At 42.5% G+C, this 16912-nt stretch overlaps 1 protein-coding gene across 1 annotated transcript; it reads right to left on the bottom strand.

The window, feature by feature from the left end:
* Positions 1 to 233: 233 nt before the first annotated feature.
* Positions 234 to 12680, bottom strand: Eef1e1 (eukaryotic translation elongation factor 1 epsilon 1). The gene is made up of 4 exons (XM_041632846.1): positions 12524 to 12680; positions 9908 to 10108; positions 8526 to 8621; positions 234 to 847 (listed from the first exon to the last, which is right to left on the bottom strand). Exons 1-4 carry the CDS (start codon positions 12608 to 12610, stop codon positions 707 to 709), a joined length of 525 nt encoding a protein of 174 aa, XP_041488780.1. The 5' UTR covers positions 12611 to 12680; the 3' UTR covers positions 234 to 706.
* Positions 12681 to 16912: the final 4232 nt, after the last annotated feature.

Below are 16912 nucleotides of genomic sequence, written 5' to 3'. Positions count from 1 at the left end.
TCGAACTCACAGAGATCCGCCTGCCTCTGCCTCCCGAGTGCTGGGATTAAAGGCGTGCGCCACCACGGCCCGGCTGAGGCCCAGTTTCTTAAGTCACATTGTCCTTCAAGATGCCCGACAAGAGGAAGTCATTAGCTTAAAGGAATGCCTTTAACTAACCTCTTGGTGGGGGCTCAGAAGTTAGTGTCACCTCAGTAAATGCTGATTACAGGAAAGAAAGAAACAAGCACAGCTGATTTTTAAATTCACATTTACTAGCTCACATAAATATTTTGAGAACAAATATCCCTCTTCCCTTTCTGAATCTTTAGCATAATTTATCATAAGTTTTAATAAACTACTATAAATATCTAAGAAGAAAATGAATTTTAAAAACATGAAAAAGCCAGATGTGAAACACTGACAGGGTAACTTTTTTTTTTTAAGATTGAGCCACTGATCTCCAAATTTTATTAATAAATTTAACCTATAAATACAAGATAATTTGTAATCCAATCGTGATTTGTTTGAATAAGAGTTGAATTTTTACATTAAAAAATTGCAAAGCTTCAACTAAGGGACAAATAAAACATTCAGACAAAATTACACTTTAAAACTTCTACCAACATTAACAAAGAAACGACGTCATGTTAATTTACGTTAGTACCATGGTCCAAAATACATTTTCCATTACATGTCCAATCTTGCTGCTGCACAGCAGGGGCTCCTAGTGGGAGTTAGCATACAGTCTGTTCTTGATGAAGACAACACTGGACAGATGTTGCCTGATGTCGGGGTAGTGCTGAATGTGACAGAACCAGCGGGACACATTCAGATAGCTCTCCTTTTCCTGAACCGTCAGGTCAACCTAAGTGGAGATTGAAAACAACAGATAATATTCACTGTACACAAGCAGAGCTGTCAACACTGGGAGGTGACTGACACCCAATCCCCCCGTTTTCAAAGCCAACATGTTTACACAGAAGTGAAAGCTGCAGGCAATTTTGATAGTCAATACATTTAATATTTTAATGCTCAGTTCAAAACCAGTTGTGCTTTCTAGGAAAACATCAAGCTTTCCATAAATACAAAACTTGACATTAATATAGAATTTAGAGGCCCAAAGGATTTTTCATCACTTTATTAGAAAAAAGAAAATAAGTCAGGTGGTGGTAGTGGTACACGTCTTTAATGCTAGCATTGGGGAGGCAGAGGCAGATACAGAGCTAGTTCCGGGACAGCTAGGGCAGTTACACAAAGAACCCTGTCTCAAAAAGCCAATATATCTATCTAAATCAATCAATCTATCTATCTATCTATCTATCTATCTATCTATCTATGAGCTTTCAAAAAGCTAAGGTTCTTTCTTTACCTGATTTCTAAGCAAGCCTTAAAAACAATGAGTTTTTGATGTCTAACATACTTAACAAGAGAACATCATTTAATAAAAAGAAAAGAGTATGGATACACACATTATTTATGTATACATATACATAAATAATATACCTATACATATACCTATACATATACATATTTTACACAGAGACATGCATATACACACAGAGACTATTGCTATCTTCCTTTTCAACTTCAGAGGGAAAACCCCACTTGAAGACAGTGACCTGCTTAAGTGCTTTAACTTTAAGTGCTTACAGAGTTTAATACAAGAAAAGGCTATCTAGTGGCTCACGACTTAGAAAGGAGCTAATTGAACACACCCCAACCTGTGGGCAGTAAAGACCTACGCTCTACTAGACGCAGCAGGGATTCAAGGCACTTAACTATCTTGGATGCAAAGACAGAGGTGCTGATCATTCCCTTGGGATCAAATTCCAAAGTAGATGGGAACTCAAGATTTTTCTCTAAGACAAATTTTGGAATTAAGTTGTTCAGTAAGAGGAAGACAAATAGGACGATAACTGGCAGCCATGATCCCATGTGTGGGTGGTATAAGCCCCTTCTCCTGTGGTTAATTCTACATTTATAAAGAACTTGTAAGTCTCTATAACACAAAGAAAATAAACACAGAAACAATTTGGCACCACAGGCCCACACCCGGCAGAGGTCTGTATGTCTGGAGGCACTTTTAGTGAGATGATGTCCCAAGGCTGTACGTAGGTGTGCCTAAGAGACAAATACCTGTCAAGTCATAGGACCTAGGATATGGAGGACACACTAGTGTGCGGTAACTAGTACCAAACAACCTTACTGTAAAGGCTAATTTTATTACAAGAGAATTTATGGTTCCACATGTTCCTGATTTTTACATCAGAAATAACAGAAGCATGTGCTCATCAACATAGAAATAGCAGGTACACTTGTGGGCCTTAGTTTGTACTCAAAACACTTTGTAAATGAATTAACTTTTTAAAAATTCTACCAATATATTATAAATTTTCAAGAGAAAACTGGGTTTTGTTTGCTCTTTTTGTGTTGTTTGGTTGGTGCTAAGGGATGAATATGGGGCCTTGCCATGTCAGGTAAGTCTTTTACCACTGAGTTGCCTAAGTCCTCAAAAGCAAGGTTTTAAAATAGTTTAGGGACAGGGGTGTAGCTCAGTGGCAGAATGCACGCCTGTCTAGCAGTCCTAGGCTTCATTCCCAGTCTGATTGCAAAATGAAAGAATAAACGACAAACTTCTTAGAATTTTCTTCTATTTCATTAAACCAAAACTGCACTTAACCATCTCATGGCATGTTATTTTTCAAGATGCAATAAAATACAGAATAATACATTTCCAAACATGAAGGTAGTAACAATTATCTGATTTCTCTTTAGCTTGTGCACTGAGATTATGAACCAGGTGAAAAGGAATATGCATATTTCATATTCTATACTGTGAAACATTTGCTAACATACAGAACTAGTATTTGTTGCTACTAGGCCCATTATTTAAAACAATACCAATTGATGACATAAATCAAAATAAATAAGCACCCCCTTACTAACTCCACACTCTAATAAGGACTATAATCTAACCTAAGGATAAAACCATTTTATTCTAATAGCTTCTCCTCCTCCTTCTTTTTGGTTTTTCGAGACAGGGTTTCTCTGGCTATCCTGGAACTCATTCTGTAGACAAGGCTGGCCTTGAACTCACAGAAATCTACCTGTTTCTGCCTCCCCGGTTAAAGGGCATGTACCACTACTGCCCGGCTTCTAATAGCTTCTAAGTCTAATATTTTCGAATTTAATTTGACAATTTTTGGAAGATATTTATTGCATAGTAGTCTTGGTTGATTTGGGCTAACTTACTCTTTTACTAGCAATACACAGGCTTCCTGAATGGATCAGAGAACACAGTTAATGTCCTTCTGTTTGAGTCTGAGAAAATGACGACTAAACTTGGCATGTTACCTCTGCTACTTTTTAAAAAACATCTTTCACATAAACTTACTGTCAACAAACTAAGCAGGTTTACAAAACGGTTCTGATGCCATCCCTGGGCTATTTCACTTACAGCACAGCTTTCTATCACTACCACCTAGTTACTTTCCTTTTTTTTTTTTTTTAACATGGGGAACACAATGCAAAAGCTGCTTCCTGCTTCTCACTGGTCTAGACAACAGTGAGTCTCTGGTGGTGCCGGCGGCTCCCTCTCCTACGCACTCATTTTTGTTTATATTGGAACTTAGTAATTACTTTGAACCTTAAAGCCAAACAGATAACATTCTGGTTTACTTATTTTCCACTAAGAAATGTGGGAAACATTCAAACTAACTCTTTGCAGCCTGGCCTTAGAGCAGGCTTTATCCTTCCACCGGCACCAGGCTGTCTCCACCAGGCTGTCTCCGATAGTCTATGTTCTCAGAACTGCTTCAGACTGACTTCTTGCCCTTCTCCTTTCTTTCTCCAAGAACCCATATCCCACTGGTGCTCAGAAGAAATGCATCTCTGCTCAGAACAGTCTTATGGGCCAGCCACGGCGTCACAAAGGGTTCTAACAATCTTGAGGCACAGTCTGATTATAAGGGACTGTCACTTAGTGGAATCACGGAAGAAAGCAGTTGGTACTAGAGCTGGAATCAACAGTCACAACTAGGGCACTGTTGACAAAGCATAATATAATATGCCAAGATGTGTTAAGTTAAACCTGGTCTCAGAAAACTCAGCCAACAGAAACAATCGGGTGTGTGTATGTGTGTGTGTGTGTATGATTTGATGACCCAGAGGTTCCTTGACTGTTAAAGGTTTTGTTTCATGGACTGTGCTGATTACAGAGTAAGAATTCAACAACATAAAACACTAAGTGAAGGAATGCAGGATTGGGCAGGTATCAGTGTACTGTTAACCCAGCAAAGCTGAAAAGCAGGTGGCCAAGCCAAACATAATACCTAGCAGTCACTTTTCTCACACCTGTGTATACTCAGATCCAACTAACAAATGCCACTTAACACCATGGTGTCACCCTATCACCAGAGTTCTAGCTTATGAGGCCTATTCTTAAGAAGGTCCTTCTTCCTGCGAATACCTTGCCTGCTCTTGCACTGGGAAAGGGCACACACTTTGACTTGTACAAGCCCAAAACAATGGTCAACAAAGAGATTTAGGAATTATCCTATTCAATGTTGCTTTGAGAATGATAACTACAATACCTCTAATCTCAACAGTCACTACAGGGAGAGAAGATACATATTCCAGAACAGGAAATGTCAGTTGGTTTAAATGGCTAAGATTAGGATTACTCTGATTTTAATATTCAGAACTGAGGGAAACAGTTGAAAGTCTCCTGAAAACCAAAGGCGTGACTCACAGTTAAATAACTGCAGTATTTTGCAGTATAAAATTATGATTTTGTTCACTGCGATAGCAGAGTAATGTTGCACAGGTTTCTCCCATGATCTACATGAGCCCAGCAGAGGAGAATGCAAACCCGCACTTAGTCTGCATGAGTTTCACACACTTTACTATTTGTGTGGATTAGATAGGAGGAATCTTCCTTCTTCATGACAGCTCCACGCTAAAGGACCAGACCTTAGAGCTCTGCAGACAATCACCAGCTTGCTGATAGTCACTACACATATCTTCCAGTATTAAATATCAAATAACACAAAATATGTGCTAAGTGTGTAAAGCGGACAACTCCGCTGAAGTATAATTGTCCTGACACCCGGTAAGTAAGGCAGTTACGGTTTTGCTCATGTCAAGTCAGGGGACCCCAAGCTGAAAGACTGTGTCTGCCACCAGGAGAAATGCTTAGATACCTTGGCAGCAAATCCTTTTTACCTTGGAGGCTTTTTTTTTTGAAATGAGGTAAGTTGTGCCACATCATCATTCTAAGTTCAAGACGCTACTAAGATGCATTGAAGCCAGAGTGGAATAAAAAGAGGTGCAGTGACTGATGTTTCAGCTCCAGTGATGCTTTCTTCACATGTAAATAAATCACTCTAAATGCACTGAAGGACATAACTAAACTCTACATTTCACTGGAGATGAATGATGTAAAACAGGAAAGCATACGGTACATAGTACCTAATACTGCTAATCTCATAAGCTTGCATCTGTAAAAGCCACTGTGCTGAGAGTGAGGAGGGGAAAAGAAATAAGACACCGATGTAAGCATTCCTGGCTTTGTGTAAAAGAGTCCCATTCTATCTAATTTCCAGGACTATTCACCTACTACTCTATTTCCCTGCACCAGTAGAGTAGAGAAAAGCATCCTGTCACAGCTGCCACTCTCCTTTTTGATAAGAAATTATATGGCCATTCTACCGTTAGAAACTACATAACAACATCAATTTCTTTGGCTACCCAAGGACAATCATATTCTGTCAAATCTGTCATATGTCTTTTCCCTGTGTTACCTCTTTTTTTTTTGTTTTTTTTTTTTCAAGACAGGGTTCTCTATGCAGCTTTGGTGTCTGTACTAGAACTAACTCTTGTAGACCAGACTGGTCTCAAACTCACAGGGATTCACCCGCCTCTGCCTCCCAAATGCTGGGATTAAAAGAGCCAGGACAGGCCCTAAAACTACAGAGAAACCCTGTCTTAAAAAACAAAAACAAACAAGCAAAAAAAAAAAAGAGAGAACGGCTTATGTTCTTTTTATGTCCCTCTGAAAAACAGCGTAGTGGGCAACACAGGAGGCTCCTGATAATTTTAAGTGGATAGCAGGGAGCGCTAAGCTAATCAACTAGGCCATTATGGTGCTACAGAACACAATGCACCCACTTGAGAAAGCCTCCTTTGTCCTGTATCTCACTATGTACTTCTGGTTAGCCTTGAACTTGGGGCAACCCTCCTGCCTCAGTCTTCCAAGTGCTAGGATTATAGGTGTGTGTCACCATTCCCAAGTTGGGGAATAACTGTTAATAAAGTTAAGCAAATCCAAATTGAGAAGTATGGCTTAAGTGGTGAACTAACAATAAACAATTCATTAGTTTCTATAGGAGCTGGTGCTAAAGATACAACAGTAAGTGCTGGGATAAGCAGATGTTACAATGTAGTGGTGAGGTAAAGACAAGGGAGTCTGTGCTTGTTCAGTGCGGACTTCATTTTTTTCTGTATTTCTGCTCTGTGGTTGGCTCAGTCTGGTTGTGGATCCTGCTATTGCAGAGGACAGAATCTAACTGTATCACTTCTTACTGCGGTGGTTTAGGGTTTACAAAGGGGTTCTCTATACAGTAAGACCCTTAGAAAGATCCGCCTTGGTCCTTGCAAATATATGCACACAAGTATATAAGCATCCTTTTCCTTGGACAGCATACATTGTTCATGTTTACTGGGTATTATGGAAGCCTGACTATATGTGCCAGGAATGATGTGAGACAAATCTCTACATTTATGATGTAAGCAGTTTGTGACAAAAATTACCAAATAGCAATTATAGTACAAGCAAAACAAAGTCAAGCTTTAGGAAGTCCCCCACGAGGGTCAAACAGAAACAGAGAGGAGCACTTCAGTATGTTTCAGGAGCCTGAGACAGCCTAAACAAGGAGGCAATGTTGGAGGAGACAGATGTCTGAGGAAATAGAAATAACTGGAGAGGAAGGTACCAAAGACCAGGATGAAAATGAGAGGGCAATGCAAAAATATGTGCAGGAAAGACCCAGTAGCCAGCAGACTCAGGTTACAGCTTAGGCAGAGAGACAGGGCCAAAGCCAGAAGAGTGGCAGGAGCCAAAAGAAAACCTTTCCATGCTGAAAAACTGTACTTGCTGGGATTTACTGAACTACTGAGGAGGAAAAAGCCTGGTCTTAGGAAAGACTAGCCTAGTGGTCACCAGGTTCATCCCATAGCGCCCACCTTATTCGCATCTTCTTTATATGGACTAGAGATAATAAAACTGAGCGATACACAGGCAAAAGTCACTCCAGATCCCAGGAAAGAAGAGATGGGGTGAGAGGACCCAGCAAGTGGAAACACCAGGCCCTGACTAGATCCACAAAGTGGAGAACATAGAAAATGTTTTGAAGTTTTTCCCCTCACAATGGAAGAAGGGTGTTGGGGAGCTGAGAGTTTGTTTGTTTGTTTTTAAGGCAGAGAAAAAGATCTAAGAAGGCATGAACTCGAGACAAAGTGCCTGGGTTGGGACTTGGTCTGTCAATTACTTGATTTCTGACGGACCTCGCCATGTCTCAGTTAATAGTGTCCACTGGAACATTGCAAGTAGTAGTGAGCTGACGCTTAAACAGAGTAAAGAACAGTGAAAGAAAACGGGGTGTCTGTAGTTGTAAGTTTGAATGACGACACATGATTTCAAATGTAGAGCGTAACCAAGTACTTAGAGGGTAAATGTGAAAGAATGATAGAAAAAAGAAAACAGAGTTTGGGAGCTGACCCAGAAAGGGCTGGCAAGGTAGAGGAGCTAAGGTGTGAGGCTGGGGAATGCCTTTCTGAGGCCAGGAATGGGAGAAAGGTGCTTGGGGTGTTTTAAGCAGGGAGGCTAAAGATGAAAGAATTAAACGAACAAGGAGAAAGCCTGTGAAGAAAGAAAGGCTCTACGGCAAGGAAGTCAGAAGGTGAAACACCTACAGACACTTGGAAGGAAGGAGAGCTGATCATGACACAAGCCTAGCCGCCATCAGAGTTAGCAACCTATACTTACGTAATTTCTAAAACAGAGTGCTCTGTGCACAAAAAAATGAAGACATTTAACATGGCGGTAACTAGACAGCACAGCAAAGAAGCTGAAGGTGCCAAGAAGATGCGGCTGAAGTCAAGCAGAAGGGGGTGACAGTTGATGGCAATAAGTAAACAAGAGTCATCAACTTAAGATTGGCAACCAAGATACTTGATTCACGAGCTTTGGTAGGAAGGTGCACAGAAGACAGGGCATGGGGGTGGCGGCGGGGCATGATGATGACAGAGCCAGAGGCATAGCCACGGAAGGACAGGAGCAGAAGCTGAAAACACAGGAGTCAAGTGTAGAAGAGAGAACACAGCTCCACAAATGGGCTATGTGGCGAGTTTTGCCCACAGTGCCTTATTTAAAAATAACCCTTGTTTTGATAAGTTGAAATGTAAATCTGACTAAAATTCACAACATTTAAAAAAAGTGATTCTGAATATTACAGATAAAAGCTAACCACCCCTTAAATACTCACTATAAAGCGATGGAGCCCGTAGTACAGAAGGATATCTGCCAAGGTAAAGTTAAATCCTGCAAGGTAGACTTTGTCTTCAAGGTAGGAATTAAGATCCTAAAAAAAGAATAACAATAATTTAAAAAGAGTAATAATGAGCTGTTGCGACATATGATTTAAACATTTGGAAGGCTAACCAAAGAAAAGGACTCAGACTTAATTTCATTTTTCTTTTTGGTTTTGAGACAGGATTTCTCTGTAGCTTCGGAGCCTGTCCTGGAACTAGCTCTTGTAGACCAGGCTGGTCTCAAACTCACAGAGATCCGCCTGCCTCTGCCTCCTGAGTGCTGGGATTAAAGGCGTGTACCACTGCTGCCGGGCTGGACTTAATTTCATGGATGTAATCTTTAAGTTGGCTGTGGTGGCACACGTCAGCTCTTGGGAGAATGGGGCAGGCTGACTGGGGAAAGAGCAGTGTGAGGAGACGCTTTTGAAACAGACAAATATTGACAACAGAAATCACAAATTAGATGCCAATCATCTAAAAGAAAAAAAAAAACAGAAGCAACATTCTAAATGCCACCTATGAGCACGTCAGAGTGTAGTGTTTTGTTCTTATCATGTCTAAACCATGCTCACTCTGGCTAGGGAGGTGCCTCAGTAGGAGGTGAGTACCTGCCTGTAACCCTGGTGCTGACGATGCAGAGACAGCGGGATCCCCAGAGCTTGCTGGCCAACTTTCTCTAGCCACCTGTGAGCTCTGGGTTTAGTGAGAGAACCTGTCTCAACCAAACAAGGTGGAGAAAATAGGAGATACCTGAGGTTAGCCCTGACCTCCGCCTGCACGTGCCCACAAACTATAGACATAAAATTTAAAAATCATGCTATTGTTAAATTTTTCCTAACATAAAAAATTTCTCAGATGATTATCTCTAGGAAAATGTTATTGGTTTTTGATATGCACATATATACATACCTATACATACATATAAATAGTATATATTTCAAAAACTTTGTTATATATTAATACTTTAATTAGGATTATATTCATAACATAAAGTGTACCACCTAACCATTTCAAGAATGGTTAAGAATGCAGCTGGAAGGCTGAGCCTGTATAGATAAGCATGTTTAGTTTCAAACTAATCTCAACCAATCTCCAGAGCTTTTCTATCATGCAAAACTAAAGCACTGCCATTAAATGACTCCCCTTCTCCCTTTCCTCTAGGCACTGGTAACCACTGTTCGGCTAGGTCTCTGTGGAGATGCCTGACAGGACTCAGTTATTTCATTCAGTGTAAAGGGGAATGGGACAGAAGGCCACCAAGTAACGACCCTGAGGGGAAGGTCTCCCGCTTCGAGGCTCTTGCAGTACGGCCGGCCTACAGACACAGTTAAGATACCTTCAGCAGAGTGTGGGTGTCTTCTTTGCTGGAGTGTCCATCCACTCGGGTGACCCTGTACTCTAACCACTGCTGAACGATTGCCTTCTCTTCTGGGGTGCTCCCCAGCAAGTGTTCTTTATTGGCTAGCTTGACTAGATGGGTCGCGATGGTAGCCAATCCCATTAGACTGGGACCACTGTTTGTTTGCAGAACTGGAACCTTAAAAAAAAAAATTAAAAACAAAGACTATCATGACTGAAAACTGGAGGTAAGCACTAAAATCCCCAATTTTTGGAAATGCTCTAGAATACTAAATTAGGTATAACTGAAAGTTAGGACACCAGCAGTCATAGGGTTTATAATTTAATGGCATGCTGGATGATGTAACTGGTAGTAATACTGGCTAAATGTTATCAAAATTCAGAATTAGGAGCATACAAGATGAGAAAACAACAGAAACCACAATACTTTATTAATTTCACTCACAATTCCCCACCCTTGATTATAGGCAGTGGGCCATGCCTGTAATCCCAGCAACCCGGGTGGCTGAGGCAAGAGGATTACAAGTTTCAGGCCAGCCTGGGCTACATAGGAAGACCCTGCCCCCAAAACGAAAAAACAAGAAAAGAGATTGCCCTTACCCATAAACCAAATAATACCTGTTTAGGCAATTAGATTATACAGCTTCTTGAAATTTAGAACCTTATTGGTTTAGTAAAATAAATCTACATATTTATTTTTGTGCTGTTGGGGATAGAACCCAGGGCCCTCCCTGTTCTGAGCCACAGCCCCCGCCCCATAAATGTTTCTTACTTAAGCAAAGCCTATAGAAGTTTGAGGAGACTCTCTGTACCAGGGCCTCAGCAACCCTGGCTTGTACCTTGTAGCAGTTCTAAAACCAAAAAAGCGAGTAGCCAGCATGAGCTACTTGTGCCAGCAATCAGATGTTTCCTTCTGGGGAGTGATGCTCATCACCTCTTCATAGAACCACTTACTCGGGGGAAGACTGTAGGAAACGTAACCTTCCCATGACCCAACAGCCGTGCTCTGAGAACTCTCAGAGACTTCACCTAAAACCAACTTTGAAACCCTTACAAGACAAAGGAAACAGGTTTCTTTCCCCCTTTAGAGGCTATAAAATCCCCAAGAATGAGGACTGCTTGTTTGCTTGGTTTTCTTTTAAGCTTAAATTTTTTATTTTATGTATATGGGTGTTTTGCTTGCCTCATCTGTCTGTGCACCACAAGCGTGCCTTGGAGACAAGAGGACCTTGGATTATCTGGAAAATTAAAAACCATGCCTGGTGGAAGTATTAACTAGTACCTGGGTGTGGTGGTGCACACCTTGACAGCAGCAGAGGTGGGGGGGAGGGGGGTTTCCAGGGCAGCCAGGGTTACACAAAGAAACCCTGCCTCGCAATGGGTTTTTGATCCTACTGCCCGTACTGGCTTTGTGGGAGCCTAGGGAGTTTGGATGCTCACCTTACTAGACCTGACGGAGGTGGGTGGTCCTTGGACTTCCCACAGGGCAGGGAACCCTGATTACTCTTTGGGCTGAGGAGGGAGGGGAACTTGATCAGGGGAGGGAAATGGGAGGCGGTGGCGGGGAGGAGGCAGAAATCTTTAATAAATAAATAAATTAAAAAAATAATAAAATAATAATAAAAAGAAACCCTGCCTCGAAACCCAAACAAACAAACAAACAATCTCCCACTTCCTCTGGGCCATTCCTCACTGTATTCCTTCTCAATGCTTGTTCTGTTGGGCTCTTAATTGTTGGTGACTGTCCCTCATACTAAGTAATCTTCGAAAGCAATATTCATGTCTTGGCAAATTTCCCAAGTCAAACGTGGGAGTAGTGGCTGATGCAAACGAAACGGGTGAAGACTGAGAACTTCCTCACCCCTGGGAAGGCTGGCCTTTGCACTTTAAGTTAGTGTAAACCCCACAATACTTCTACGTTTTGGACAAAAATTTAACCCGTACCTACTGCAAAGCCCAAACAAGAACAAGTTATCTGGAACCACTCCCCCAAATACACATTCAAATTGGGTTCCCCACTACCATTCTTCCTCTAGTACAGTCTTTCCAGGGCATATTATGTTATTAACAACTCATTTCCAAAACCCTAAAAAATCGGAATCGTTACATCTCACCAGGAGCTCACCCACAACGGGGGTCCTCACAGACCCACAACGGGGAACTTCAGTTCTCCGCACACTGCATATCTTAGCCAATGTGTCCCCAGAATGAGCAAGGCCCCTTCCTTGTTCTCTCCGCCAAGAGGCTTCCAGGAATCACTCTGTCCTGTTCGCCTGCAGGGCTAGCTCCCGGCCGCCTCCCCACCCCATCCCCGTGACTGATCGTAAGGTGGTCGCTGAATAAAAGGAGCACTCTCGGCTACAGTCCGCCTGGAGTGATCTCAACCCACGGCTCTGCCCACGCCTCCCGAACCGGCTTTCTGCTCCCGGGCGGGGGATGATGACACTGATCTGGAGGTCCAGACCGAGCCCTGCGGCCCGTCCAGCACACACGTGGGGCGCAGCGTCCACTCTCGAGCCCCGGCCGATTCTACTCTCGAGTCCCGGTAGGCGCCGGGTCAACTCGCCACTCTCCCACCGGTGCCCCACCTCACCTGTCGCTCGCCCTGAGCGCTGTACTTATTCCCCGGCCTCAGTCCCAGAGACTTCTCCAGCAGCTTCAGCTCCGCTGCCGCCGCCATCTTCCGGCCCAGCTCCTGGCGGGGGCGGAACCCGAACTGCTAGGGCACTGATAGAGCAGGAAGTCCGGCCCCCACACACGTGTCCCACGATTGGCTGGCTGGACGGCAAGCGCGCCTGCGCAAAGGGGCGGGTCTTAATAAAGGGCGGGCCCCAGCTACATTCTGAGACAGGTGCATTGCTTTGCAGGGCGTGGAGGAAACCTTTCCCAAGAGAAGCAGGGAGTCCAAATAGTTTGACAGAATCATTGCAATGCTTGTAATACTATTGTAGAACACAGAAGAAAACTTTAGGCTATTTGTTTTAAAAATATAAAACATCGATTCCCAAGCCCATCACAGAGTTCTCCAAATAAGAAAACTATAGACCAATCTCAGTTAAAAATATAGACGAGGGCCAGCGATCAAGCAAGGTTTGAATGAAGATGGCCCCAAAGGCTCATAGGGAGTGGCACTATTAGGAGGTGTGACCTAGTTGGAGTAGGTGTAGTATTATTGGAGGAAATGTATCAGAAGCTCAAACCAGGCCCAATGTCCCTGCTGCTTGCCAGTCCAGGCATAGAATTCTCCGATTCCTTCTGCAGCATCACGTCTGCCTGTGTGCCTCCATGCCTCCCACGATATTGGACTAAATGTCTGAACTGCAAACCAGCTCTAATTAAATATTTTCCTTTATAAGATTAGCCATGGTGGGGCTGGAGAGATGGCTCAGTGGTTAAGAGCATTGCCTGCCCTTCCAAAGGTCCTGAGTTCAATTCCCAGCAACCACGTGGTGGCTCACAACCATCTGTAATGAGGTCTGGTGCCCTCTTCTGGCCTGCAAAGATACACACAGACATAATAAATAAATAAATATTTAAAAAAAAAGAGTAGCCATGGTCATGGTGTCTCTTCACAGCAATAGAAACCTTAACTAAGACAAATGGGAAACATTTTGAAGCATCCTTGGTTAAGTTCCGAGCTTCCCACTTAGTTACACTGTGTTACACTGGAGTAGATAATCACTAGGAGCTTGTATTTTGAAGCAAGAAGCCAAACTGACCCCATTAACAGACTGTGTAGTTTCATATTTTGAAAACTCAATCAAGAAGAAAATTACAAACAATAGAGAATTAAAGACGTGCGCTACCTCCACCTGGCAAAAGTCTGGAATCTGTAATGTGTGAATGGATGCTTAAAAACGAAAAAAGATCAGACCAAATCTGTGGAAAACAAGTAGAAATAGGGATAGCAATTTCACAAAACTTATACTTAAAGCTATAAAAAGGTGCTAAACGACTGATTCTAGAGTTACCAGATACAAGCACAAGCATCCCTCTGTCACCTAGCAGACGGGTGGCAATCCAAAGGTGCCAGCATGCGAGGGTAGGCTGCCCTGAAAATGCAGCTATTCTCAGGGACTTCAGGTGGAAGCAAAACTATATAGCCCCTGTCAGGAAACTGAGCCTAGAACTGTCTAGCAATGTGGTTTTTTTTTTTTTTTTGGATGAGTGTGGGAGACTATTAAGTGCTATCCTGTGAACACTCAAATATTCCTAAATAAGGGACTAGCTGAGGTCATCTTATCATTGGTACCTTGAGGATGCATGAACTGCTGAACAGGAATTAGGAGCGCCCCAGTATAGTGGTAATAATGGTTTCCAGGACATGTCAGTGGAAAAAGCAAGGCAAGAAAGAATTTATGGTGTACTCTCCATCTTATAAAGTTTGGTGTGCAGCAAATGAAAGCACATTTTTGTATTTATTTTAAAACCAAATTATATACCCAGACATTTATAAAGTATAGACAAGAACTAGGACTAGGTTGTGTGGCTATACCCTTTTTTAAAAAATTTGTCTGTGGAAGGTACATTTTTATGTCATTATAAATTTATCAAACTGAGAAAGAAATCTCCAGAAAAGCAATACAAGACACATGGTACATCAGACTGATGAGATGTCCACAGGCTGTGGAATTCTTTCTCTAAAAAAGATTTTATTTTTAATTACATGTCTGTGGTTGTGTGCACATGAATGCAGTGCCCATAAAGGTCAAAAGAGGGCGTCAGATCTCCTGGAGCGGGAGTTCTAGATGTTTCTGAGCCCACTGATACTGTTGCTGGAAATTGAACTCAGGTTCTCTGGAATGGCAATGTGGGGTCTTAACCATGGAGCCACGTCTCCATCCCTGAGCGTGGTGTTCTTTTAATGACTTGATATAGGATTATCAGTAAGTTTCTAATCGTGGATACTCGAAGCAAACACATTCAATGGAAAACGCTTCTGCCTTTTTGTTGCTGATGTTGTGTCTCCAGCTTCTTGGCCGTTTTAGAGTAGCTGGCATTATTCTGATGGGGTTGCATGTATACACTGTGGGATAAAACAAAGGACTAGCCATAGAGCACTATTGGAAGTTGGGATTTGGGCATTGCAGGCATCAGATAGGTCAGGTTAAATCAAACTCGTTTGTCCTGAATTTAAATCAAAATATCCAGATGACCTTTGGATGCTTCTGTCTTAAGAAAAATAAGAAGTTTTTCTTAGCTTGCTCGGTTTATTCACAACAAACAAAGTTTCAAAACAAACACAACTTAGTGGCAAAGAATACTCCCAACCCACCAAATTTTGGTTTCAACTGACATTTCCCACAAGAAGTTATGGGGGGCTCTTTGGAGACTGGCCATTTCTAGATATTGGCAGAAAATGCACGAGATGAGAAGACACCTGGTCTCTCCCTCTGGCCTCTGCATGTCCATCTATGGGCATGAGCATACCCGCTATGTGCATATACATGGGTACCCACCCAATACTGATTAGTGTAATGGTTAATTCTGGTTATCAACTTATCAACTAAACAGTCTGTGAAAGGACTTTATGGAAGCATCGCTTGAGGGGGCAGACTCTCCCACAGAATGGGTTGCACCACCTCTAGATCTTAGACGGAAGATCTAAGGGAGGAAAGAGGGCTGCTTTCCCTGCTCGATGTCAACCCCCGCTGGTGACCACATCTCCGTTGCTGCTGTTGCCTTGCTTTGCTAACACTGGACATCAATTTGCTTCAGTTTTCGTATGTGGACCGAAAGCCAGTGGCTTTCTGGGAAGCCATCAGGCTGTCGAGCACCATACCGGGACTGCTGAGGCGTCCAGACACATGTACTAAACAAAACGGCTATTGGGATCTCAATGTCTCTGACTTGCAGATAGCAGTATTGTTTATGCCAATTTAATAAATACCCCCAGTATATATATATGCTTTTGATGCTATGCTTTTTATTACATTTATCTGTCTGTCTGTCTGTGTGTAGAATTATGGATGCCACGGTACACGTGTGGAGGCCAGAGAACAACTTTCAAGAACCAGTTCTTCCCTTCTACCATGTGGGACCCGAGAATGGAACTCAGGGTGTAAGGCTTGGTGTGAACTCCTTTACCTTCAGAGACATTTCTCTGGTTCAGTATGTATTCATTCTGCTAGCTGTGTGCCTCAGAGAGCCCTGACTAAGACAATGCGCCCCTGAGAGTTACCTCAGCATTGCTTAGTACCTGTGTAGTAATCTTGCTGACTGAGTCTAAATTTGACCAGGACTTAATTAATTAATTAAAAATTTTTCATACAATATATTTTGATTACATTTTCTCCCCTCCCCCAACACCTCTCATTTTCTTTCCATCTCCCTATCCTCCCAGTTTTATGTACTTTTTCTCTTTAAAAAAATTAAAGCAAAACCAAAATAACACCCCCCCCCCAAAAATCAAAACCAACAATGAAAAAAATCAGTAAGACAAAAAAGAAAAAAGAAGCCCAAACCCACCCCCGTTAAACCTCCCAAAAAACAAACCAACAACAAAAAGAAACCCATATAGTTTATTTTGTGTTGGCCACCTATTCCTGGGCATGGGGTGCAATTGATGTATCCAGTGACATTCCATTGGAGAAAGCTGATTTTTCCTCTTGCCAGCATGTGTCAGCTGCAGATGGCTTCTTAGGGTGTGTGTGTAAGGGAGACTATGTCCACTGTCCCTCCTCAGTGCCGGGACCCCCTCTGGCTTGAATGTTCTTTGCTGCCACAGTCTCTGTGGGCTCATCTGTGCCTCAGTCCTGCGGTGTCTGGAAGACACTGTTTCCTTGGCGTCAGCACCATGACCGGCTCTTCTGATCTTTCCTCCTCCTCTTCAGCATAGATCCCTGAACCTTGAGGAGAGGGCTCGATAAAGACATCCTGTTTGGGAACAAGCACTCCAGAGTCTCTGCACATCATCCAGTTGTGTTGACCCAGCCTTTTGATCTAATAAATTTTCAGGAAATAATACAAAAGGGGGGGGGGG

Source organism: Microtus oregoni, unplaced genomic scaffold, assembly GCF_018167655.1.
Source record: "Microtus oregoni isolate MIOR12 unplaced genomic scaffold, Mior012 000042F_ref0000377, whole genome shotgun sequence".
Lineage (NCBI taxonomy): Eukaryota > Metazoa > Chordata > Mammalia > Rodentia > Cricetidae > Microtus > Microtus oregoni.
Note: the sequence above shows the minus strand (reverse complement) of the source record. Positions and strands in the feature narration are given on the sequence as shown.

Bases quoted from the DNA above. Each gene is read 5' to 3' on its own strand.
- Eef1e1 (XM_041632846.1), bottom strand. From the start codon at position 12,610: ATGGCGGCGGCAGCGGAGCTGAAGCTGCTGGAGAAGTCTCTGGGACTG. The intron at 10,109-12,523 runs GTGAGGTGGGGC...TTTTTTTTTAAG, and splicing joins GCGCTCAGGGCGAGCGACAG to GTTCCAGTTCTGCAAACAAA. The intron at 848-8,525 runs GTGAGTATTTAA...ATCTCCACTTAG, and splicing joins ACGGGCTCCATCGCTTTATA to GTTGACCTGACGGTTCAGGA.